The 27,075-nt window shown below is 36.9% G+C and overlaps 1 protein-coding gene across 2 annotated transcripts in view; it reads left to right on the forward strand.

Annotated features, from left to right (window-relative positions):
- The first annotated feature begins 6,177 nt into the window (after positions 1–6,177).
- Positions 6,178–27,075, forward strand: part of LOC107079539 (formin-H) — a 50,645-nt gene continuing 29,747 nt past the window's right edge. Inside the window, exons 1-8 of one of the 2 annotated variants that reach the window (XM_015364560.2) lie at positions 6,178–6,513; positions 8,352–8,477; positions 13,386–13,460; positions 14,209–14,382; positions 15,409–15,566; positions 16,999–17,187; positions 17,769–18,312; positions 19,656–19,818. In XM_015364560.2, coding sequence (XP_015220046.2) covers positions 6,343–6,513; positions 8,352–8,477; positions 13,386–13,460; positions 14,209–14,382; positions 15,409–15,566; positions 16,999–17,187; positions 17,769–18,312; positions 19,656–19,818 — 1,600 coding nt within the window. In that variant the 5' untranslated portion in view covers positions 6,178–6,342. The remainder of the gene's footprint in view (positions 6,514–8,351; positions 8,478–13,385; positions 13,461–14,208; positions 14,383–15,408; positions 15,567–16,998; positions 17,188–17,768; positions 18,313–19,655; positions 19,819–27,075) is intronic. The other variant, XM_015364561.2, reaches the window with a different exon arrangement.

Consider the following 27,075-nt stretch of genomic DNA (forward strand, 5'->3'; position numbering starts at 1 on the left):
ACATACCGTATGATTAATTAATTAAGACCAGTAACATATCTCTCACAATTTGAAATGCTAACTAGAAGGGTTTCACTATAGAAACCCTGTACTTTCCCTAGTCACCTACTCATCTGTATGGAGCTAATTGTTTGTAGCAATTGTTGCAGCATTATTATTATTATTATTATTATTATTATTATTATTATTATTATTATGAATAATAATATTAATAATAATAATATTAATAATAATAATAATAATAATAATAATAATAATGTTAATGCCATTCCTTTACTATGCTGTCACAATTTGCTTGTAGTTATTTTTTAAAGAACAGTATTACCAAAACTGTCTTGATGACCATAAACGTCAGTTATTTTTCCTCTGCCTTATAAATATAATTTTGAAGACTGGAATTATTACATTATCTAAAAAATGTTTGTTTTGTTTTTTAGTAAAAAAGGAATTACTGGGTTTTATTCAATGCGTTTGACATCTACTCAAAATTCACAGATTACACAGATCTGGCATGATGGGGCCCACAGGATAGTAATACTGATTTAACATACAACATATCCATGTTTTTATGGTTTAAACTTGAAACATTTTTTAACTTTCGCTTGTAAGCTTTTACAGCCCTAATTACTGAGTGGAGAATACACTAGGGGTGTAACTATGGCAGGTACTGTAAATTTGTATCTACAAGAATAGTGGCCAATCACTCTCTGTGTGTCTCTATTCATCTGTTCTTCAGAAAAGTTGTTTTTCTCTTTTCTCCCTCCTAAACACCCATACATTATTTTCCTCCATTCTCTTTCAGGTAGTTTTACACTTGTGTGCTTTAGTCTTCCTTAGTTTGAAATATCCTTGTCCACAATTACAGTACCATGTCTTTGGCAACGTTTCTCACAAACAGACCTGTCACCTTTAATTTATTTATAGGGAAGTGCTCTTGTGCCAAAACTACCTACCCAATGACCAAGCAACCCAGCAGGTTCATCTGCACAAACAGAAAACTTTCCATGCAATTTTGAACAAAACGACAGAAATTACAGTTCAAATCAGCAAGGAATTTAACTATGAAAATCCAGCACAAACTTTGAATGCTCTATCAGCCATCCACAAAAAAAAAATGAAAAAAAGAACAGAAACTGATACCACCTGTATATTTGTTTTTATATGTCACCAACATTTCCCTCTTACTTTACACAGTGTAACGCATAAAGGAATGCTCTCCTAATAAACCAATTTTACACAAAGTACATACAGTACACGGAAATATTTACCATAATGTCAGCAAACATTACAATTCACTAGACATAAAAATACAGATGGGTCTAAAGGAAAGGGGGTGTGTTAAAAATAAAACAAATTTAGTATCATGTTATTTAACCTTTGCCAAGAATTTTGTACTGTATGAAAAGGGGAAACCCAACAGCAATTCTCAGGTTCACCACAAGCAGTCACTGCACTTTAAATGTTATTAAAAAAAAAAGAAAGAAAGAATAATGCTAGATTTCCCCCCAATCAAGTATGCACACTAACATGGTTTAGCTTTTAACAGCAACTTTTAATGATTTTATTTACTAATACAGATGTATTCAGTTCTGCAGCCTGAATAGAAATATGTAAAGCAAATGCATTGATAATTATTATTTTTTTATTTCTCTTAGCACTGTCTTAGATTATTTTGAAATATGGAACTTTGCAATTAAGACTCTTTTAGGAATATGTAACATCTTCCTTTTCAGGTATTAGCAAAGCACAAATGACTATTCACTTATGCACTCTTCACATCCACAACCTCCAATTACAGTAATTTAGTTAAATGTTTAACATCACTTTATTAACCCTTACAATCTCTTGCATTAGGAATTATCTTTTTGCATACCCCAGCTTGCTTTCCATGAGACACACAGACAGGGAGAGAGCCTGGGGTCAGAGCACAGGGTCTGCCATTGTACAGCACCCCTGGAGCAGTTGGGGTTAAGGGCCTTGCTCAGGAGCCCAACGGAGTAAGATTCCTCTGCCAGCTGTGGGATTTGAACCAGCAACCTTCTAACCACAGGCGCAGAGCCTTTGCCACAGAGCCACCGCTCCACCCCAACTTTGTTATTGATATTATTTTAAAAAACACCCCAAAACCTTGCTATTCACTAGCCCTGTGTTACTGTACCCTCCTGTATTCCATCACACTCTGTGTACTCTTTTTGCCTTCTTACAAACACCACTTGCTTTGTTGCCACTAAAGAAATGTAGACCCAAGAATCCTCCATTTTGCTGCAGCTGTACTTCTTGAAGCATTTATATTTATGTATAGGCCTTCACAATCTAAGAACAGTATCTTAAGAAAATGAGAAATACTTTAAAATGTGAACAAATAAACACTGAAGCGAATGACTAATGTGGTCAACATGGAGGTAGAGTGGTTAGCATTACTGCCTCACAGCCTGGGGTCCTGGGTTGAATTCTGGACCCGGGATGCTACTGTATGTGCGTGGACTTTGTATGTTCTCCCTGTGTTCACGTGGGTTTTTTGAGCAGGTACTCTAGTTTCCTCCCACAGTTCAAAGACATAGTGAAAGGTTAAGTGACTTCTGGGAAACCTGGCCTTGCACCTGTTGTTTGCCAGGATTCGCTCTGCCTACCCCACGGCCTTGTATTGGATAAAGTGCTTAGAAAATGGATGAAAGAATGAATGCCTAATACAACTGAAAATAAATCAACATAAATCTCTTTTTAGGTACTGTATATGTGAGATTTTAACAGAAATTTGCACTCATTAATGGAAAGTACAGTTGAGGTAAACATCGGATACGACATAGTGCATGTATAAGCCGTTTTTTGCTTCCTTGTACTGTATATGTAAGGCTAGAAGGGGAAATTGCTGTAGACTTTGGTTTACAGAACGTCAGAGTGACCCTTGTTTTGCTTTTCCTGCGCTTTTGTGTTAGAGAAATCGAACAGTTAGGTGTAATCCACAGTGATTCATAAATTGAATGGGGGGGATTTCCGATATCCCAAGGGGTAATAAAACATAGAGATTTAGGTAGAAGGCTGAAGTTTGTAGACCAACGGAATTCCCCCGGCAAGACAAACACTGCTGGCCACTCAAGTGGGTAAGGCTGCACCTGCTAGCTTGGTCACATGATTAGAAACAGGCAGCAGCAAGTAAATCTGAAAGAACCTTTGATTTTAGTCTGACTGATCTCCTAGCTGTTGGAGACTCTTTTGTTGTAAATGTAAAGATAACCAAAAAGAGTTAGTAGTGGTGTGAACACGATGGGTTTATGTTCCTAACTAGACTGAATATGTCAGCAAAATTAAAATAAGTCATCAGCTTTACAGTTGGTTAGCTCTTACCTTGGTCGTTTTCAAACAACACCATTCTTCCAGCTGCCCAACTGTCCTTTTCTCTTTGATCACTCAATAAAACTCGATAGAACAGCAGTACCATCCAAGAGCAAGCCATTAATTAATTATCCATCAGACAGCCAATTGTCTTCCTAGAGTATCAGGGGACATGGAGTCTGCCCTGGCAACATACAGTACAGCCTTAGGCAGAATTACTCCCTGGACAGGATGTCTGCCCATCACAGGTCACATAAACAAGCACCTACTAACAGGAGGATTTACAGACACCAGTCAACATAACGAGCTTGTCTTCTGAAGATGAGAGCAACAGAACACAGGGAAGAACACAAAAAAAAGGAAAGACATGTTAACCTCACGTAGAAATATGGAGAGGACATGTTGATCTCTCACAGAAACATAGGGAGGTCATCTCACCAATGAATATACCATAAGGAGGACATGTTAACCTCACAGAGGGAACATATGAAGAGATACTGTATATGCCTTTTCATAATGAAAGAGTTAGTTATCTACTACAACTGATAAAGTTGCTCCCTAATAAAAAACTCCACACTCTTGGTATGAAGGCAGGTAGAGTTGTGTAACTTTATTGAACACTGATTTGTGTGTTTACACATGAAAACCCAAAAGTAACCTATTTTTACCTCTTCACTGCTTAGCTCCTTGCGAAAATTGTGAATTTCTTTTTCATGCTCAGCAAAACACTCTGTTCAAACACGTTTTTTCAAATATGTTTACAAGGGTTCTTCTCAGCTAGCAGTGTTACTTCCACAGTATGTTATTTTTTTCTCCGAAAATGACAAAAACTACTAGTTAAGAAACAGATTTGTTTTTGGTTAATCTCTGAGCACATACCTTATTGCTCATTAAGTGTCAGAACTACAGTCTTAAATTTTACTTTTAATTTCTTTAAGCCTGCCAGTCTGCATTTTCGCTGAGAAACAGAAGTTTCTCTTTCCTACACTGACCTCTGCTGGAAGCTATTAAGAATGACTTACATTTTAGCCCAAGACCACCCTAAGGGCTGTTTAAATAAGTAAAATCAAATATCATAATGTAATTTAAGCATATACCTATTTTTTCTGAAACTTTCCGAAAGAAAAGTAATCATAGATTAGTTTCATAGGTATAAGAAACAGGCATAACTAGTAGATGGGTTCAAGTTGTGTAAATAATATAAATATTATATGAAATAAATAATACAAAAGGAACTTTTTAGTCTGTTATGTTACTTCCTGTAAACCACCTAGGCTCCTCAGAGCTACACTCACAGAGTAAGATGTAAATATTTGGTTTGTGATCATACTGAACGTTGACAATGAGTAAGAGAAAGCAGGCAATGCTTGAAAATGGTATGCAGCTGCATCTCTTGCACAGTTGCATTACTTTTCAAATGAACCCTTACTCTTTTGAAACTGACAAGAACAAATATGAAAATTCCCAAAAGGAGTTGACATTTATGCAACTGAAACTTTCAATACTGTACCTCTTATTTATAAAGATTCCTATATTTTACCTAGGTAAGACGTACAGTACAGCTAACATTCATAGAAACGTAAAAATTTATGTTTTTAAAATATAATTTAACACCACAAGAATTGCTAACAGATATTAATGCACCTACTGCATTTCCAGTACTGTTCTGTAAAAAACGATCCAGTAATTCAAAAATTAAAAAAATAAAATAAAAAAAACAGTCAAAAGAAAGAGCGTAAAAAAGTAGTGTTAGAAGCTGCACTAACAAAGTAACAAAGTCGTGTTGTAAACGTTCAGTGAAGGGTATCGTTAATTTATTCTGTATCGCCATTCGTACTGTATACTCACTTATACAGTATCAATGCCAACTGATCATATCCACGAAGTGAAGAATATTGCTTAGTGACATGGACCCTAATATGTGTTATGGAGAGTTTTATATATACATACCATCTTATATTTAATACATAAGTTTTGTATATACCTGTATCTGTGTCGGGACGAATACCTGACATTCAAGCCAAGGTCCCAAGGTGACAGTCAAAAAAATCACAGAACTGAAAATGTTTGACTGATTTCTGGTCTTCAAAAACGAAGACATCTGTTCCCAGACATCTGTGGTCCTGGTGGATACAGTAGATTAATAAAGAGATACAATAAATAATGTTTTTTTTAAAAAGCTTGAAGGCATAGAGATCACATTTCTAATATTTACAAAGAAATAACAGCCCCTAACATTGAAGAGCACCCTTCATCTTTTTTCTTTACTTCATGTAATTATGTTCCGTTAAAGAATGAATGACTTTAACATTAAGGTCAAAAGTAGCCATTCTTGAGCGAATTGAGCCCTCTGGTGTGTAATCAAAACATTGCATACGATTTTATGGGTGTCTTTTCAGGTTGCAGCCTTTATCTCTTATCAATATAACTTTAGGAAGCAAGTTGCAAAGTGCTTTTGATTAATTGTTTTCGATGGAGATATACAAAATCATAGATTGGAGAATTTAAATCCTGCAGCTACTATGTTTGTTAATTATGGGAGTATATGCACACCTATATTCTGGTATTATAAATTACATTTAGATTACTTGCTGTACACAGACCAGATATTTAAGGATTGTTAATCCACATTACAGCGCTAACACAGTGTTAAGCATGGTAAATATATTATTTTAATTAGAGAATAGAAAACAATATCTATTAACAATATCTACAAAACACAGTATGTAAGAAACTTATTCCTTTGAACCTTATATTAGGCGCTATGCGTACAGTACGCCGAAGTACACACCTCCACTGTGGAAAACCCTCCTTGCTTCAAATCCTAAAGGGAAATGAAATCTGATCTCCTCTTAGGTAAAAGCGTCGGACAGTTACTGCTTCAGTGAAGCAGGTTCCCCAACTGCGGTTCTTGCAAATCCACGTTTCTTCTTGAATAAGGAAGTTGTTCTGCGGGTAATTAAGGTGTGTTCTCACGACCGGGTGAGGAAATAATAGTCTCTTTTACCTATGGCACTAAAAGGACTATTCGCTGGAAAAGGAAGTCTCACAGCCGAGAAGCAACGGTGGCTGTTCAGCTCTGTGAGAACTGGGAGGCTTACTTTCGGACAGGCTTGGGATCTAATGAATGAGGACGTGAAGACTATGGAAATGCCTAAACTCGCCATAGACGTCCCGCAGGTGCAGTAGAAAACCCGTTTTAAGGTTATATAGATATGCAGAATATAGATATTGTTACATTGTCACAGTTTGATTGTCAATGACCTTTCCTGCTGCTGCAGAGTTACAACTTGCCTTGGTGACAGAATTACTGTACGTTCGAGTTCCTTGGATGCTTATCTGGTGTTTTATTAAAGCTGTAGAGTACTTATAATTATAAAAGGAGAATATTTGACTAAATTAAAAATAAAAACATTTAAAAACATGCATAAATACCATTGACGTACAACCCAGTGTATAACTTCAAACATATAGCCGGAGATGGAATATTCTGAAAACGGTGATTGGGTTGGTTTGTTGGGTCAGTAATCTGCAAGGAAAGTACGTCTCACGTGTACCGGCTCATACGGTTTTGAGCTAGAAATGTATAAAGCCTCTCTAGAAATACAGATCAGGCTTTACATCTTACAGCTATATATATACCTCAGATAACCCCACAGTTCCATATACTGTACAGTACACACACCCAATACCCAGTGTTGTTGTAGAAGATGCTGTCACTTGAATGAAGCATATTCAGAATCTGTGTAAACTGTGGACAGTGTTTGGTGACTATTCTTTGACAGTTGTAAACGTAACGAAACTAAGAACATGAGTCCCTAATTCCGCACTCTTAACGATCCCAGTAGTCTTTTATGTGCTATGAAAGTAGCTGTTCAGATGATTTCTTTGAGTTAGAAGTGCATTTTAATTTGAGTGCGTTTGCGACATTTTGTACTGTTTTTCAGTAAAGGATATGCGAAACGTTAATAAAATTATACATCATAACATATGACGGCTGTCTTCATCAAATGCTTGTATTGAATATCGCAAGCTTGAAGTTTATGAAGATGTTAAGAATTCCAAATTATTTTCACATTATTCTGTGAAAGCATGTCATTAACATTCATTTCCTTTTTAAAAGAAGGTAGTAAGCGCAGCTGTTCATTCCCTGGTAGTTCTCAGAGCAAAATATAACTCACTTTTACACATTGCAAATTTGTACACTTATGAAGTATTTTATAATTATAAGTATTATGGAATATTTATCAATAATGTGTCATTGATATGCTGTTAATACATCTTCTCTGAATAATACTTTAGATCTGATAATTATCTGAATAATCAAAGGTCTCTATCACAGTAGTACTGTCTCTACCCAGTACTTTTTATTTCAAAACCATTTTCTACACAAAATATCATGCATGCAACAATTGTACAGTACATGTTTATTGTGCAAGTATTACAATTATAATCAGATGGCATACTGTACATACTGTATTATGTCTACAGCCATCAAAGGGTTTAAAAAGCTAAGAAAAAGTACAAAAGGGCATACAGAAAACTGGCGGTGGGTATCCAAAATCAATACTGTATTTCTGGTGCTCAGTCTCCAGTGGAATAATCGTAGGAGTGCAATATAGAAGGTTACACTGTGGAGTGATCACTTGTTGACCACTTGTTGTGTTTCTTATCTGTTTAACTGTGTTCCTTATTACTGTAAATGCTGTTCTCTTTTTCTGCAGGTCACCAGACTGTTTGACTCTCTGAAATCCCAACTTTTACTTTGCAGATCAGCTGATGTGTTTTATTCGTGTCCTGCAAAATAAAGCCCTTCAGAAGCAATGTGCTAAAAAAGATAATTATACAAAGAAATGTAGAATTAAATAATGCAGATTATATGAAACAATGTAGATAATATGGTTGAATGCCTGGCTTTGTAAACTATCCTTTTTATCATTTTCTTTGTACTTAATTGAGCAAGCCAGATGGAAAACAATTAGTGTGTTTTCACTTTTTCTTTTGCACGTGTTTTTCAGCTCAGCAATGAGAAGCAGCTCAGTATCATGAATATGGTGAAGAGAGGGGAGCTGACCATCGAGGAAGCTTTAAACGAGGCCCGGAAAGAGAAATCTGAAGTCCTGAAGCAGAACAGGCTATCCCATGTAAGGACAATCAGTACCTGTCACTTTGCTCGATGTACAGTTCATGTAATGGCAAATGACGAGATGTTTTATCTGTATTTCCAAGTACAGCACTTTTTTACTATAATAGGATAGTTCCTCCTGTAACTTGAAAAGTAACTTGATGTGCGTAGGTGCTTGAATGTGGCTTTGACCTTCTGAAAAAAACATCAAAGCAAAATGGACCTCACCACTTTGTTCATAATGTTCCCTGTGCACTAATCCCCGTATTGTGTGTCGCCCATCAGCTCAGCGTTACAAGGAACAGTGTGAATTACAGTATTAGCTGCAGCTCTTTTTTTCTGCTGGTCGCCATGCCATGCCATTTCACTCTCTGAAATCCCAACTTTCACATTGTAGATCAGATGGTGTGTGTTGCTCGTGTCCTGCATGTCCTTCAGAAAAAATGTACACATTGTGTTAAAAAAAGAGTATTATTTTTTGGTCCTGAAGTACTTTGAAACCCGTTCAGTTACTATATGGATGTAACCTGGTAGTTAGAATGCAGAACATACAGTACAGTATGTGTTGAAGTAAGACATCAGAAAGATATTTGATTGGAAAATCCTTGAACTAATACACTTATTAGATATGGATTTCGCAGTCAGTTTCCCAGTAGGTTTGTATAATAAAAAAGCTCTATTTAGAATTGCATCAACCTTGCTTATCGCGAGCAGAACTCTTACAGCTCTTAGATGTGTCTTTAAAACCAGCTTATTTGATTAGCTAGAGTTATAGAACCCTGCAGCCTCACAAGTACTGAATTAATGGAAATTTTCACACTACTAGTAGAGCGCAGAATTGATTTTATAAGCTACCTACTTACTTTTAAATCTCTTTATGAATATACAACACTCTTACCTGGCTGATGTAATGATTCTAAATATTTCGAAACAAGCCCTGGGAAAGATTAGAGTTAGAAGTTCTTAGAGCCTGGTGTTACTGTAATTCTTTTGACACTTGAGAGAGAGCTCTGCTTATACCCTCCTAATGTCTGCAGTACACCAAGTAGATTAGGCAAAACAAATCTTTCTTTTAGGGCAGTATGGTGGCACAGCACAGAGGTTAGCATTGCCTCTTTGCTGCTCTGGGTGGCTAGGTTCAATTCTAGACCTGGGGTGCTACAGTATGTACAGTATGTAGAGTTTGTATGTTCTCCTTGTGTTTGTGTGGGTTTCCTCTGGGTGCTCTGTTTTCATCCCACAGTCCAAAAACATACCAGTAGGTTAATTGGCTTCTGGGAAAATTGGCCCTGTGTTGGACTGGGGTCCCACCTAAATGCCTATTACTTACCAGAATAGGCTCCAGCTCCCCTATGACTCTGTACTGAATAAAGGGATTAGAAAATGGAAGGATGAATCTTTCTTTGTGCCATATACAGAGAAGCTGCTTTTCTGCAAGGGAAAGGACAATAAATTAGCCCTTTTTACAGCTTTTGATCAAGCCTGATAGCCAAACCCATTCTCTTACATTTTTTGTGTTTTGGGGATTCGCTTCCCCTTCATAAGACCATGTGCTATAGTCCCGAACCTGAAGCCTTTTTAAGGACAACTTAGAAGAGGATTTTAATAAGAAATTAATTTAGTTCAAGTACCGTAGGTAGTAGTCACACCTGAAGAAGGTTGTGTTTCCTTTCTTATCTTTTCAGCATGGATTAATATACTTCACAGTCCTCCTCATTCCATGCATCCTGAAAGAATGTTGCATAACTGTACCATTTCTCCTCCAGAGAACATTTGTTTTGAAAGCCAAAACCTACCTAACAGGACTTGGAGCAGATATCTCAGTTGTAATATCCTAACATCAGCCATGTCCCCGACTACTAGATAGGGCAAAGCCTACAGTATATGGTTTATAGATCTGTTTTATTTAACTGTTCATCTCAGTATCTGCAGAAACATCTACAACCCAGGTGTTAGAGTGAGCTTCCCCATTGCAGTCAATAGAACACTTCAATCTGTAAATTTAAAAACGGAACAGCAAAACCCTTGCATGCTTTTTAAAGGTTCTCTAAGCAAATCATTAAGCATTTCTTTTGGAAATGAGGAACTGAGATATTCTCTAGGAGGAAGTAGAAATTAGGATTTCCACTACCCATAATGATAAGACCAATTTAAATCGACTACATGGTGTTTTAATGTTGTGGACAAAACTCTCTGTACTAACATATAAGATGTGTTTGCTTCATGTAAAGGATCACTGCAGAATTGGATGGAAAAGGGAGAAATTTAAAAGGAGGTTTAAATGCAAAGTGTTTCATCATCTTTGTTTTTATACATTACATGATAACATAGTGGCCGATGAACAACTGCACTTGCTAATGTTTAGCATTGATAAGGTGTTCAAATAAAAAAAAATACTTGCATAACAGTACAGATAGTAATAGTAACTTTCCAAGGTTACAAAACTGCCTGTTTTGGCAGAGCTAACCTTCACACCCTGAATGACATGATCTCATGCATTATAATTACATAGTTCTATTATTAGGAAAAATACGCATAAAACTAAGATGGGAATTGTCATATTTTCCTCCAATAGCAAAATAACCTTCTAACTTGCTTAAAGTAAATGTTAAAGTACGAATACACTAATAATGCTAGAGACAACATACAGTACATGTGAAAACAGAAATATACTGTAAGTTAAATTCAGTTTCATTATGTACTATAACATAGTTTTAGGATTTCACTGGGGTTTATTTTGGAAGAGAAACAGTGGGTCATTTTTTCCACTTGAGCTGAATGCTTTTGAATGTTACCCTGTAAGTGTAATAGTATTTAAGGATCTTTGGACAGCCCAGTGATTTTGAGTGTGCAGTGTGCTCTGTATCGTTGTTAGTTTGGTTAGCCATGTTTTGTCATTAATTGAATTAGGCCCAAGAGCTAATACAGAGAAAGGAGGAGGGATGCAAGGAGACAATAAGAGGAAAATATAGGGTTTACTACCCATATGTGTGGTTGGCTGCTAGACTTAAATACACTGATGCACAGCAGTGAGACTATTTGAGTAGTTTAGTACAGTGGGATGATAACAAAAAGAACTCAGGCCTTGAGTTTGATCATTTAGTATTTTTCAGAAATTCCCTAAAATAGTTAACCCAGAATCTTTACATGAAAAGAGTGTTACATGAGTATAAATAACTCTCTTGAGTGATGATGGTGAAAGCGTAATTGAGAGTGGCCTGTCTGTGAGAGAAGCTGCCTAGAGAATAATATGTCTAGAGTATCCAAGAGATTAGGCTCTTAACTAGGGTGTCGATGAACCTTCTAGTTATTCATAGCAAATTAAGAAAAATATATTTCTTTAACAGTATGATGAATGCATGTCATGTGCACGATTCAGTATTGGATAGTAGCTTGTTTATGTCCACTGGTATCACCCTGGGGTATGCACAGTATGTGCAGGAACAGTTTTGAATTAGCAGAGAAGACATGGGGCAGTGCTTTGGATGCAAAAATACTTTGTCTCAGGGTATTTAGGGGAGGAAGAGGGCTTATGAGAAACAATTCTTCAGCTCCTGTAAAAGAAAATAAAAGAAAATGCACTGACGCTTATGACACTTAAAAGTACTCGTACAAGCCAATAGGGAGAAGATGCCATGATTTCAACTCCCGGCAGCAGCTTCATAATTCCTGAAACAACAATGTGGTTGCAAAAGCCAGACATTTTGTAAGCATATAAAAGGACAACAAAAATGAGTTTCCAAGTTTCTTTTTCCCCAATTGGCATAGAGGTTTGTAATTTACATTTTGCCTATCCAATAATTGAAGCACCTGAATTTTTTGGAACGTGTAGCATAGTCGAGGCAGCCAAAGGTGGTTTACAGCTGGAGCATAACGACTTTGCAGAAATATGTCTCTGTGGTGGGCACAGAGAGTGGCTGTTATATGGAGATAGAGGATCTGCCTGCAGCTTTGGGTTCATTTTGATCCAGAAGGTATATGGACCTGTGCCACGGTGCCTTTCTGCCTCCTGGCCACAGACTTCATCTGCTGGTCCTGCTCTCTGAGGGGGAGTATTGCACTACTGGCATTGCACTACCAGTCTGGAGTTCCACTGATGCTTTGCTACAGTGGTGAGATATTTACAGATTTGTGTGAATCAGGATTGTTATCAAAATGCTTTGCTTATCATAATATCAAGACATAAATAAGAAAACACAGACCAGATAAGCTGCAGGATACTGTATTGAAACACCCTGAAGACCTCTTTCAAAGGTCGCAACAATGGTAATAAAACAATGATTCCTTACGTGCTCATTTTAAGTTCCTCTTTTGAAAACTTCCTCTTCTGCTTAGTATTCAGTGGAGTTTTGTTTGTCTGCAGAGTACACCCATCTGAAAGACCTGTATCAAAACAAACTGAATAAGATATAGATCATAATATTGGATTGTAGGCTGCAGAAAGAGCAAAAATAAACCTGATGCTAACAAGCAACCCCAATAGTAAAGATACTTGCTCTTTAACACAAGATGGCTAATTTCAGTCTGTGTTACTTACCCCCTGTCCTTGACTGTCCAAATGGCAGTACATAATTCTGGCTAGTGTCTCCAGAGCTGGCTTGGTTTGAGTTGACCATGGTGTCCTTAGGTTCTTGCCCACAGTGACTTACTGGGTATCATTTAATTGATGACAAAACTGAATACTAATTAATTAATGGATGACAAGGAAACACAATAGTAAACATAGTGAAATTACAAGCAGCTAGCTTTCCTTAACAGCGAGCATCACATCAGAAGAGGAAGCTGTCTATCATACTGTAGATGCTATAATGTTATAATTTTTCATATACTGTTGATAATATTTTCTGAATATTTGGCCAGTAGTAATGCATAGGATGGATTTGGCATTGCAAAAAGAGTCAGATAACATGTTTTCTTTCCTTTGTAGGAGGAAGACATTACACAATACAATTTCAGTGTCTACAAGTACAACAGATATCGATGGCAGAAACGCATTTTGCAGGTGAGCGAAAATAACTGACAGATGCAGGGAAACAGAAGAATGTATTTCCATCTGAAATCCATTCATCCCCCTGAGAACCATGAGAATTGCTTCTCAAGAAAATTGTTTCGGTTTTAATTAAAATAAAGACAAATGTTTGTAAAATTGAATACACGACATACTGTAGATCTGTGGCATTGTTCAGATAGTTAATAATTAAATAACACTCAATTTAATGAGATATATAATATTTAATTACTGCCTGTTATAATGTTTGTATCAGTAGAATGCAAGAGGAATGTTTATACTACAGCATGTACTTTCCTGTTTCCTATAGATTTTATGAGTTTTGTAATCTTTAACGTACTGTATACTGCATTCAAAAGGACCTGCTGCTTCATCTATCCATTGCAAGAAAGCAGTAAAGGTTGTGATGTGGTAGAGGTTGCAATCTGTTCCACTATGTTGTCTGTTTCTATCCAAAGGGCACAGGGCACATCTATGCCACGCACAGGATGCAAGTCCTTTACAATGAATCAGTGTTCAGTAAGATCTATTAAGATTCAAAATTGCAAAACATCAACACCGTGAATGGGGCTGTGAAATTCTAGCTGAATGTTGCTCAAGGTCAGAAACCACATGGAGATTCCAAATGACATGTGCCTAGTTAGACCAAAAGTATTGTAGGTGGTGATGGAATCTGTGCAATTGAAATGATACATTGAAATTGAAGCAAGGAAACTATTTTTGTTCCCTGGTTTTCTTTCAGATCGATTTTAAGGCAAAAGTCATCTGTAGTATTGAGAAAGGAATTGTCAAGAGGCAGCTGCCCTTTTCAACTGTGAAGTCGTGTGATGATGGGGTAGGGGCCAAGTTCTCCATCTCATTTCAGGGAAGGCATGACTATGAGCTGGAAGCATCATCGCTGGAAGACAAACAGAATGTGAGAAGACAAACACCCTGTCAGTGTACAGTAGGACAAAGCAGTTGAGACAGGAAACCTTCGCCTTAGTCCTTCACCCCTAAGGGCACTGTTGCTTTAAGACAGTGATCTTATTGCATATTCCTGCAACACCAGTCCTGCAGGTTTTAGATGTTTGTTAAAAATGTTCCATAACCTGTCGGGAACAAAATGTAAAATATTTCTTAGATCCCCGATACCCTGTCTGAGACTGTATTTGACTGCTCTTTTGAAAGTTGTGTTTTTTTTACTTAATTTTGAGTGATTCATTTTAATATGTTTACATGCCAAGCTGTGTCACCTTTGAGACACATCAGCAGATGTGTGACTGTAAATGCACCACAACTTCACTTCTACTCTTGCTTCTGCACATCTCATGCGCACCAGTGGAGAAGCCATATTTCTCTAGTCTGTTCCTCAAGGGCAATAGTACAAGACCTCAGGAGTTACATTAAGGTTAAGAGCAAAGGTTAAATTAGCACGATCGTCTTAATAGAACCCACTAAACCTTGCTGCAGTTTCTTAATTTGTTGATGATTTTAAGGAGACCTACAAAACCTGTTGGACTGTTCCCTTTAAAGAGCTCTGCACTAAGTGCACTATGGATGTATATCGTTGGTGACACTGGTCATGGTGCAATTTTTGAAACAAGCGCATTTTTTACACTGACACAGAGATCTCAGCACCTCAGAACTCAACCTTATTCAAGAGCAAAATGGGTTTTTAAAACAAATATGAAGGCTAAGAAGTTAGTTTTTATATTTTCTGGAGGGAAGATCAGCTGCCGATTAAACCTTTATAAACTTAAAGCCAATCTATCCAAAATACCTAGTAATCATTCTGATCAACTAAAAAAGTAATAGAATCAATTACTTGACCTGACTTGAACTGTTTTGCAGGTTTCTGTGTGTTTTGTATACTTAGCTCTTACTTTAAGTACAAATAACATTGGTTTCTCAGAAATGGATGTTTTTCTAATTTTGTCTTACTTTCTGTCTCCTTTGCAAGATTATGCAGCTAGTTAACACAATCATATACAGCAATATTTATGACTTTCCAATACCACCCAACTCGGATACCTATGAGCAGCCTGCAACATCAAATACCATTCGCGAAGGACCACTGGATTTACAGAGAGGGGGCTTGGCCTCAGTCACATGGGTGAGGTATGGAAGGTCTTGTTCCAGTAAGAAATTGGTGATTCCTCAAAAGTTTCATTTGTACCTTTAGCTCAACAAACACATTGACTTTGTACATGGCTTCCACATGTTTAATCAACAAAAGTCTTAAGAAAAGCTTAAATCCAAAATCTTATTCACATCTGTAGTTAATCGGTTCAAGAACACAATTAAGTTCACAATTGTTTTCTTGAAAAATGTCGTTTTTTCTTCAAGAAAAATGTAGCCACTCTCAATCTGGCTAAGGGACATTAATGCTTGTCACACACTTTTTGGTACAGTGATTTGTACAAGGAATAACATCTAACTCTTAAACATTTTAAAAAAGAGAAAAAGGAAAATAATTTGGTGGTTGTAAATTTTAAATAATGCACCATTGTTCATTGAAAATGAAAACACTATGATAGTAAAATATCCTCCTTTGCCCCAGAGGTCAAATGTAAACTTCTGCAAAAAGGTTTGATTGTTCCTAATAATATCAGCGTTGTATAATGCATGAGTGGTAGTTTAGCTTTTAAATAGAGGACTAATATAATGCATTTGCCATACAACTGAAATGACATGCTTGACAGGGAACCATTATCTCTGTCATTGTAATTTACCTACAGCAGTAATCCAGAAATGTTCCCCGCAGTAATTCAAAGGCAAAAAATTACATTAAATCTGATATAAGGTCCCAGACTTACTGCATAGGGATACATTTTTCTTTTCTTATGGAATGTCAGCTTTGAAAGGAAGGCTCTACATGGACTGCACAGAACTATTTAAAGAAAAAGATATGGTGTCACACTTTAACAAAAAAAAATGAACAGAACTATTATGCTATAATCCAATTTTCCTGATGTTCTATATAGGCTTTCATGATGGATCTAATGATGATGGATTTCTTTTAGGATTGTCATGCGTGTTTCACTAGCAATGATTAAATGAATTGAAGTTCAGCTTCTACAAGGGAAGTGTGTTAGCCATTCTTTTGTTAAGAGCGGTGCTTATTAATTTTGACCTGTCTTTCCTTCACCAGGCCTTTTGAGGCCAAATGTCTGTGTTAAGTTATTAATCATACCGACAGGCTCTAAAAGAGCACTTTGAAGAAACCAAAGCCAGCACTTTCTTTATTGATTTTACAGGTGTGGTGTTACAAAGGTGGGATTTTTGCAAGGACAGTTTGCAAAATCAATATCTTAACCTTAAAACACAATCTTATGGATTGTGGTTCTGGGACAGTAGGGTTGTTGTACAGTAAGTCAGTTGAAGTGGCTATAAAGTGTCAGGGTAGTTGCATGGCCTTGATCCTGCTTCATGTGTTTTATGCAAAATCCTGTTTCTGACACATAAGGTATACTGTACAGAAGTATAATGCCTTGTCTGAAAAGAAGAACTATAGCTTATTATCAACATACTGTATCTGCTGTTCTGTTAGGTGCATGGCCAGACTTCAAGAGGGAGAGCTTGTCTTGTCTCCTGTTGGTAGCGGCCAAGACAATGATGACATCAATGCCACATCCCAGTCCTTGCCTGTGGTCATACACTTCTCTGATGGGAATGCCAGCGTGGAGAAGCACAGAGGCTGTGACACCTTCACAGTGCTCACCAAGAAAAATGAGTATCTGTGAGTGATGGTATCGCCCTGCTATCTCCTACTCTGGCTCTGCAATGCTACTGTGCTTCAGGTGTTGTACCATGCAAGGGATATCCATCTACTTGCTTGCTTTATCAGCAGATAACCAAGCAGTTACTTCTGGACTTGTTGAAGGTGAGATTAGATATCCCCACAGTGGTGCAAACCTTTAACACTGGCAAAGAAATAGGTATTCAAAGTCCCTGAGGCATTCCACAATGCATTCCTTAAGTGAGCAGAGCTATCTTAAGTTTTACTTCCTAGTTTACTTTCCATTGGCTTTGGGGGAACAGGTGCCATTCTGTATTGCTGAAGTGCCCTGCTTTTAAAAGGCTTGCAGAAATGGATTTTTACCATGAAAACGGCCTTATCTGAAAAAACCAGCACAGATTGTGTAGCCTCTTGATTAAACAGCCATGACCTGCTAATGCATTTTTTTCTTACATTTTATTCTTTTTTGTTTCCCTACAAACAAAGCAAGTCTACAAGTGCTATACAAAAGGAACAATCTCTTTTTCTCATTTATTCAATGCCATCTCAAAAGCTCATTTAAAGACCATTTCTTCTTTTAGGTTTCGGGTACCTGCTAGTAATGATGTGAACAGCACAGAGGCCATTAAGATGGATCGGAATGAGTGGGTGCAGGCCATAGACAAGTTCTGCCTGGATTGGAAACGCAAATCTCAGTCAGAAGACAACAGTATATATGAGGTCATCAGAATGCCAGAGATCCAGGAGAACAAGGAGATAGAACAAGACAGGAAAAAGAATGACGAAGAGGAAAAGGTAGCAGAAGAAACGAAGCCCGCTGTTTTACAACTGGAAGGGAAGAGAGCCTCTGGAGAATCAGATGTTGCCCAGGCTTCAACTCCACATCCCCCTTCACCTCCTCTATTTCCTCCTGTGCCTGCAGTTCGCAAATTTACCCCTGCACTGGTCAGTTCTTTCACCCCTCTGCCTTCTCCCAACGCACCTATGCCTATCCCTGGATTTGCCATGAATCCTCCTCCGCCACCTCCAGTTCCTGCCCCACCTCCTTTGCACAACAGATTGAATGCTAAACCCACATCAAAGAGAACTAAAGCATTTCACTGGGACCTGGTGTCCCAAGAAAGGGTGAGCATCTTTATAAAATTAAATTGACAAAATAAATTCAAAATAGCTTTTCATATACAATACAATGATGACCTGGATATTAACTTCCATTTATACAGCTGGACATTTCACTATAGAAACTATCTTACATAAGGGCACAACATCAGTGTCCCATTCATGTTTGAATATACAATATTACAGCTGCAGAACCATGACTGTTATACCACAGTGCTGTTTCAAAAATGCTTCTTATGTTTTAAAGTATTAGAATGTATTAGAAAGTATTTTAAAGTATGAGAATGGACCTATTCTGAGTGCATTATTGTATTACACACTGTACATTGCAATAGTGCATATCGTACAACACAACTAAAGGATATACAGTAAAAGTGAAACAAGCAGAAAATGGAGGAATAATTTTTACTTGATGGAAACGTTTGTTTGAAATCCTGAGAAAAAAAACAGCTTTCTCTTGGCACTTAAAAGAAGTAAAATACTTGGAGTAAACAGAGAAACAAATAAGGCTTTTGCTGTACAGTAATTTCATATATTTCAAAATAAGTTAAATTCAACTTGATCAAATCACCTTGCAATGGGAGTTGTATTGTGTCCATTAAGAACTATTACTAAGGTCAAAGGTTAAATGGCTTTATACTGTATGCCTAATACAGTGTTTCTTTGCTTCTCAGAACCTCAACACAGGGACCTACTGTATTCACTGATGTCAGCAACAGCTTTGTCATGCCTTGTAGCTTTGACTAAGCTTACTGTGTAACCCCAAAAAATCTTAAGGATAACAACTTTTCAGAATTCTTAAGAAATTAGGATTTTAAAAAAGGTCACTTATCTTTCAAAGCCTCTAGCAGTCTTTACAAAAGTCTCCAGTTACATAAATAATAATGCTTACACATACAATACTAGTACTTTTCTGGACACTCCACTTAAAGCACTTTACAGGTAATGGGGACTCCCCTCCACCACCACCAGTGTGTAGCCCCACCTTGATGATGCAACGCAGCTAAAGTGCACCAGTACACTCACCACACACCAGCTATCAGTGGGGAGGAGAGCAGAGTGATGAAGCCGATTCATAGATGGGGATTATTAGGAGGCCATGATTGGTAAGGGCCAATGGGAAATTTGGCCAGGACCTACATACTTTTCTCTCACTATACAATCTCCTATTGTAATGTCACTTTTTTACAAATGACTTTTCCCATACCATCATGATTCATTTCTATAATGAATGAGTGCCACTCAGTAAGGAAGGTGGACTGTAGTATTTCTAGTTGATTATTACTGGCATGACAATATTAACAGGTTGGTAATATTGCTTGTCCTGTTGTAAACTGTTTTTTTGGCAGATTGGGAAATCTGTGTGGACACGGAGTGATTCTGGGAAAATTAAAATTGACGGAGAGCGGCTGTTTGAGCAATTCTCCGTTCAGGATGTGGGAGTCATTGGAGGGGTGGAGTCGAACAACAACCCTCAGATCATGTTAAACCAGAAGATAGCCCATAACTTCAGTAAGTCTTTTCTATCTAAAGAAATACAAAAGCATATATATACTGTATATATTTTTACATTTTATACTGCACCAGATTGGGAATCATTAATTGGTAATCGACTAAGATAGTGAAGACAATAAATGTCTTTCTTCAAAATTTACAACAGCTGGTGTTGATGGCACAGTAATCTCATAGTGTTTGCTACTATATTGTATGTAGGAAAGCAGATATTACTTTGCCCACACAAACAAGTGTTGTAGTTATAGTCGAAAACCAGTGCTTGAAAGACTTTCTGTGCTCTGAATTGGCTACGTTGAGTGATTGAGCCATTAAGTATACACTATATTTACGGACTACATTGAGTCTTTTTACTTCAGTGTCCTGCATGAAAGTATTAGAGCGTCTCCACAATATAAAAGATGTGTAAAATGATTTCACTTCTCCTCACTCTCTTTGCCCCTGTAAATAACCAGCTGGCTTTCCAATAGCACAAACTCATTAACTGTACTTGTGTTTTACCAGAGGTTTGTGTGTGTATGTTACACAAGCTGGATGTGCTTTTGTTAAATGCAGGGTCAAATAAATACACAAATGATGTGAGTCGTGCTGTTATAAAATTGCATATCTATTTGAATAGCTGAATCTTAAATCAGCTGCATTTTTCAGAACAAAAAAGTTCAAAATCTTAAATACAGATGCTTCACATGTTCAGACCTTTTTTTCTGGCAAGAAGAAATAGCAGTACTGTATTAGTAAAAGATCAAGTATTAGAAACAAATCAACATCCTTGTACTGTTCTCTTTTAAACACTATAGTTACTTTAGGTGTTACATAAGGCTTTGTTAAGAAACAGAGCCTTCAACTACTGAGGAGGAAGCATATAATTTTAGTAACAGTGAATAGCTAGATCAAGACAACAATACATGAACTGCAATGAATTACAAGGAAATAAAGCCTTAAGGGAATGCCTGACAAGATAATGTATGAGAGCTGAGCACAGGTTTTGATAGTAAGAGAAACTGCTGAAACTGGTACAAAACAGCTGTTAGAAAGCATTTTGTTTTAAATGCAAACTAAAAGATTTTTAGATAATGATTTTTCTTAATTTATCTATGTGTATATTGATTAATAAATGATTGGGAAGCAGTCTTTATTACAGTTAAATGTCTAGACACAGTCATGGGTAACATAAGGAAACGAAAAGGACTTTGCACAAGATGGGAGAAACCAACTGAAACTGAAAAACATGAAGCACTATACTGTACAAAAGTCAGGTTTTGAGCTGATTTCTGCTTTTCTCTGCAAGTTCTATTTGGGCTTATTAAGTTCCAATATAAAACAAACAAATACTATTTAGACACTTATACATCACCCTCAGATTCACTCATTAGACTTTGTTTAGGAATGTGGAAATTCTAGATTTGATCTTAGCATCCCATAACTGACACCAGGAGGTTAACTTTTGCTGTGATGTTGATAAAAAACATTCAAAATCAGTTTCCTGCTTTAATGGGTCGGCAGCATTTCAAAAGGGAGGTAGAATAGACATATAACCAGCTTCCAAATTGTCTTAGTCTGGTTTGTAAGGGGGCAGATGGTGTTCTTCCTCTCAAACTAAAATGGAAAAATAATCGAATACAGGTGGCAGTGGCCAGAGAATCCAGTGCAAACACTCTTCTTGATAGAAAACACATAAAAGACACACAACTGATTTATTTTCTTTAGGGCTGTCTGTTAAATCGCAGCCTGGTTAAGGAGAGGGGAATTCAAATCATATGGATACAATAGATATACTGTAACAAACTTTATTCCTTATTTTTTTATGCCATTGAAAAAACTACAGCGTTCATCTGTATTTTTGCCCATTCTGATTTGCAAGAACTGTCCATTAGTGTAATTACTGATTGTCCTCTCATTCTATTGCACTTAGTTTCCTTTACTGTCAAAAAAAGGAACCAACAGCCCTGATATTCACCACTGGTCCTGTATATGTCAAGGAATCTAATCGGTAGAATAGGAGGATCCTTGTGCGTGACCGTGAATCCCACAGAACACAGAGTAGCAAAGGGACAAGCCAAAAGACAAGATCCAGAAGCTAGGTCAAAAAGGGTCCAGTAATGGGAGACATCCAAAAAACAATCCAAAGACAAAATCCAAAAGGCATGGTCAAAGAGTTAGTAACAGGAGATCAGTCAGAGGGTTTGGAAACACACACAGGAGAATACTACAAGAGACTTCTCACTAGTGAGCTGTCATTGGGTTGGGGTGAGAGGGAACCTTAAATACTGAAAGGAAAGGGACGTGGGAGGATAATTGGTTTGGGAGTGAGAATTTTTGGAATCTGGTGCATGTGGGAATGTGATGGGTTCAATTAGGAATGTCAGTGGGTTTGGGAATGCAACGGCGTTTGCGAGGGAGAGTGTGGAGTGTGACAGTATGGTGGCCGTATCTTCCAATTTGCATTCTACACTGGAGTGTTAATGACCTTATTTGAATTGACTGTTCACTTAATGTGTCTATTTTACCACTGTTGCTGTGCAATTACACACTGGAAAGTATAGGTAAGCCTCAAAACCTGGAGGACTGTGTCAAGTGCTGTTCTTAAACACTATTGACAGGTGAAAAAACTGAGACATTTTTAACATTTGTTTTGTGAAGTGCTTCTCTTATTATCCAAATGTTGATTTTTGCAAGACATTCTTTACCCTATGACATCAACAGTGAAAACACATTTCTGAAATTCTTCTGAAAGCAAAATACCTTGAAAAGATGGACATGCACTCTGTGACATGACAGGCCTGTAATTCCACAATTACTAAAAGTGAATTTAAGTAAATTTAGCTTTATTGTGCCTTTAGAAACTAGCTTACTACTAATGTCAGACGACTATTCAATTTACCATTTAATCATCTCTCAAAAAAATCATTGTGAATAAATAAAAGTCCCTTCCTAGTTGTTCTCACTATAGATAGCAAACTGGACAAAGCATACCATGCCCTGCTGGATACCTAGATAGAGTAAGTTAATTGAAGCAAAATTAATACTTTTGTCAGTGAAAAAGTATTCTCTTTTTGTAAATAGAGAAAATGCCCAGTTGATGGCAGCAACAGACAGCAGTAGGAACTTGGTGCACTTTTCAGTGTTGGGTTGTCTTGTAATGTTTTTTGTCTTAAGAGCTTATGCAAAGTGTTCATTGATTAAAGAATGAGTGATATTCTGACAAATCCCCACTTACAAATGCAAAAGTAGTTTATGGAATAGAATTAACCATTTATATTCATTTCACGTTGATAGGTGAAAAGGCCTCTAACTGGATAATATTATAATAATGCTATATTTAGTTCAAGTAGGAAGCTGTGTCAGCATGCATAGGCTGCAAAGGAACAGGTAAAGGTTTATTCCATGCCTAAAAGAGAAGAAAAGAAACACATTTTTTGTGTTTCTTTCCTTCTCTTTTCAGCATACTACATTTATACACTGTTTTTCAGGCAATGCTCCCAATGTATTTTACAGGATTGGGAAGGTTAGGGTTAGGGTTCAGTCTACCTTCAAAATATCAACTTCACCTTCTACCCATTTCATGAGAAAATATATATCAGAAAATGAAAATAACAGTCAGAACCGATATAGCAACCTCCAGAAAACAAAGAGAAAGCATCAACAGTGCCTACATTGTGTTTTTTGTCAAGCAATCTGTGAGTGGAAATCTGATGTTGAATGGTGTCCTCAATGAGCACTGTTTTAGGCTTAACTAGAGTAAGAGTCAGGAATAACCAGTAAATACTCAATTTAGTTGATAATATGAGTCTCTGGAATGAAAGCCAACTGAAAAAGTTTAAAATCGTTACCCCCTTTCTTCAATCTTTTGCTTTTAGGGCAATATAGACAACATTCCCATTTATGGCAATGCAGTGCAAGTAGCCATATATGGAAGAAAAAAATGTGAAGCTAACTTGGAAATACCACTTTTCCTACATTTCTTATCAGTCCTGAAATACAGCTATGCCATCACAACTTGTCTACAGTTGGAGGGAATCCTAACCCTAACCGAGCTAAGGATTGGGAAGGTTAGGGTTAGGGTTCAGTCTACCTTCAAAATATCAACTTCACCTTCTACCCATTTCAGGAGAAAATATACATCAGCAAATGAAAATAACAGTCAGAACTGATAGAGCAACCTCCAGAAAACAAAGAGAAAGCATCAACAATGCCTAAATTGTGCTTTTTGTCAATCAATCTGTGAATAGAAATCTCATGTTGAATGGTGTCCTCAATGAGCACTGTCTTAGGCTTAGCTAGGGTAAGAGTCAGGAATAGCCAGTAAATACTCAATTTATTTGTTAATATGACTCTCTGGAATGAAAGCCAACTGAAAAAGTTTCAAATCGTTACTCCCTTTCTTCAGTCTGTTGCTTTTAGGGCAATATAGACATTCAGATTTATGGCAATGCAGTGCATATAGCCATATATAAAAAAATGTGAAGATAACTTGGAAATACCACGTTTCCTACATTTCTTTTCAGTCCTGAAATACAGCTATGCCATCACAACTTGTCTACAGTTGGAGGGAATCCTAACCCTAACCCTAGCTAAGGATTGGGAAGGTTAGAGTTAGGGTTCAGTCTACCTTCAAAATATCAACTTCACCTTCTACTAATTTTAGGGGAAAATATACATCAGCAAATGAAAATAACAGTCAGAACTGATATAGCAACCACCAGAAAACAAAGAGAAAGCGTCAACAATGCCTAAATTGTGTTTTTTGTCAAGCAATCTGTGAATGGAAATCTCATGTTGAATGGTGTCCTCAATGAGCACTGTTTTAGGCTTAGCTAGGGTAAGAGTCAGGAATAGCCAGTAAATACTCAATTTAGTTTATAATATGAGTCTCTGGAATGAAAGCCAACTGAAAAATTTCAAATCGATACTTCCTTTCTTCAATCTTTTCCTTTTAGGGCAATATAGACATTCCCATTTATGGCAATGCAGTGCATATAGCCATATATATAGAAGAAAAAAAATGTGAAGATAACTTGGAAATACCATTTTTCCTACATTTCTTTTCAGTCCTGAAATACAGCTATGCCATCACAACTTGTCTACAGTTGGAGGGAATCCTAACCCTAACCCTAGCTAAGGATTGGGAAGGTTAGAGTTAGGGTTCAGTCTACCTTCAAAATATCAACTTCACCTTCTACTAATTTTAGGGGAAAATATACATCAGCGAATGAAAATAACAGTCAGAACTGATAGAGAAACCTCCAGAAAACAAAGAGAACGCATCAACAATGTCTAAATTGTGCTTTTTGTCAAGCAATTTGTGAATGGAAATCTCATGTTGAATGGTGTCCTCAATGAGCACTGTTTTAGGCTTATCTAGAGTAAGAGTCAGGAATAGCCAGTAAATTCTCAATTTAGTTGATAATATGAGTCTCTGGAATAAAAGCCAACTGAAAAAGTTTAAAATCGTTACCACCTTTCTTCAATCTTTTGCTTTTAGGGCAATATAGACAACATTCCCATTTATGGCAATGCAGTGCAAGTAGCCATATATGGAAGAAAAAAATGTGAAGCTAACTTGGAAATACCACTTCTCCTACATTTCTTTTCAGTCCTGAAATACAGCTATGCCATCACAACTTGTCTACAGTTGGAGGGAATTCTAACCCTAACCCTAGCTAAGAATTGGGAAGGTTAGGGTTAAGTCTACCTTCAAAATATCAACTTCACCTTCTACCCATTTCAGGAGAAAATATACATCAGCAAATGAAAATAACAGTCAGAACTGATATAGCAACCTCCAGAAAACAAAGAGAAAGCGTCAACAATGCCTAAATTGTGTTTTTTGTCAAGCAATCTGTGAATGGAAATCTCATGTTGAATGGTGTCCTCAATGAGCACTGTTTTAGGCTTAGCTAGGGTAAGAGTCAGGAATAGCCAGTAAATACTCAATTTAGTTTATAATATGAGTCTCTGGAATGAAAGCCAACTGAAAAATTTCAAATCGATACTTCCTTTCTTCAATCTTTTCCTTTTAGGGCAATATAGACATTCCCATTTATGGCAATGCAGTGCATATAGCCATATATATAGAAGAAAAAAAATGTGAAGATAACTTGGAAATACCATTTTTCCTACATTTCTTTTCAGTCCTGAAATACAGCTATGCCATCACAACTTGTCTACAGTTGGAGGGAATCCTAACCCTAACCCTAGCTAAGGATTGGGAAGGTTAGAGTTAGGGTTCAGTCTACCTTCAAAATATCAACTTCACCTTCTACTAATTTTAGGGGAAAATATACATCAGCGAATGAAAATAACAGTCAGAACTGATAGAGAAACCTCCAGAAAACAAAGAGAACGCATCAACAATGTCTAAATTGTGCTTTTTGTCAAGCAATTTGTGAATGGAAATCTCATGTTGAATGGTGTCCTCAATGAGCACTGTTTTAGGCTTATCTAGAGTAAGAGTCAGGAATAGCCAGTAAATTCTCAATTTAGTTGATAATATGAGTCTCTGGAATAAAAGCCAACTGAAAAAGTTTAAAATCGTTACCACCTTTCTTCAATCTTTTGCTTTTAGGGCAATATAGACAACATTCCCATTTATGGCAATGCAGTGCAAGTAGCCATATATGGAAGAAAAAAATGTGAAGCTAACTTGGAAATACCACTTCTCCTACATTTCTTTTCAGTCCTGAAATACAGCTATGCCATCACAACTTGTCTACAGTTGGAGGGAATTCTAACCCTAACCCTAGCTAAGAATTGGGAAGGTTAGGGTTAAGTCTACCTTCAAAATATCAACTTCACCTTCTACCCATTTCAGGAGAAAATATACATCAGCAAATGAAAATAACAGTCAGAACAGATATAACAACCTCCTGAAAACAAAGAGAAAGCGTCAACAATGCCTAAATTGTGTTTTTTGTCAATCAATCTGTGAATGGAAATCTCATGTTGAATGGTGTCCTCAATGAGCACTGTCTTAGGCTTAGCTAGGGTAAGAGTCAGGAATAGCCAGTAAATACTCAATTTATTTATTAATATGACTCTCTGGAATGAAAGCCAACTGAAAAAGTTTCAAATCGTTACTCCCTTTCTTCAGTCTTTTGCTTTTAGGGCAATATAGACAACATTCCCATTAATGGCAATGCAGTGCAAGTAGCCATATATGGAAGAAAAAAATGTGAAGTTAACTTGGAAATACCACTTTTCCTACCTTTCTTTCCAGTCCTGAAATACAGCTATGCCATCACAACTTGTCTACAGTTG

Source organism: Lepisosteus oculatus, chromosome 16, assembly GCF_040954835.1.
Source record: "Lepisosteus oculatus isolate fLepOcu1 chromosome 16, fLepOcu1.hap2, whole genome shotgun sequence".
Taxonomy (NCBI): domain Eukaryota; kingdom Metazoa; phylum Chordata; class Actinopteri; order Semionotiformes; family Lepisosteidae; genus Lepisosteus; species Lepisosteus oculatus.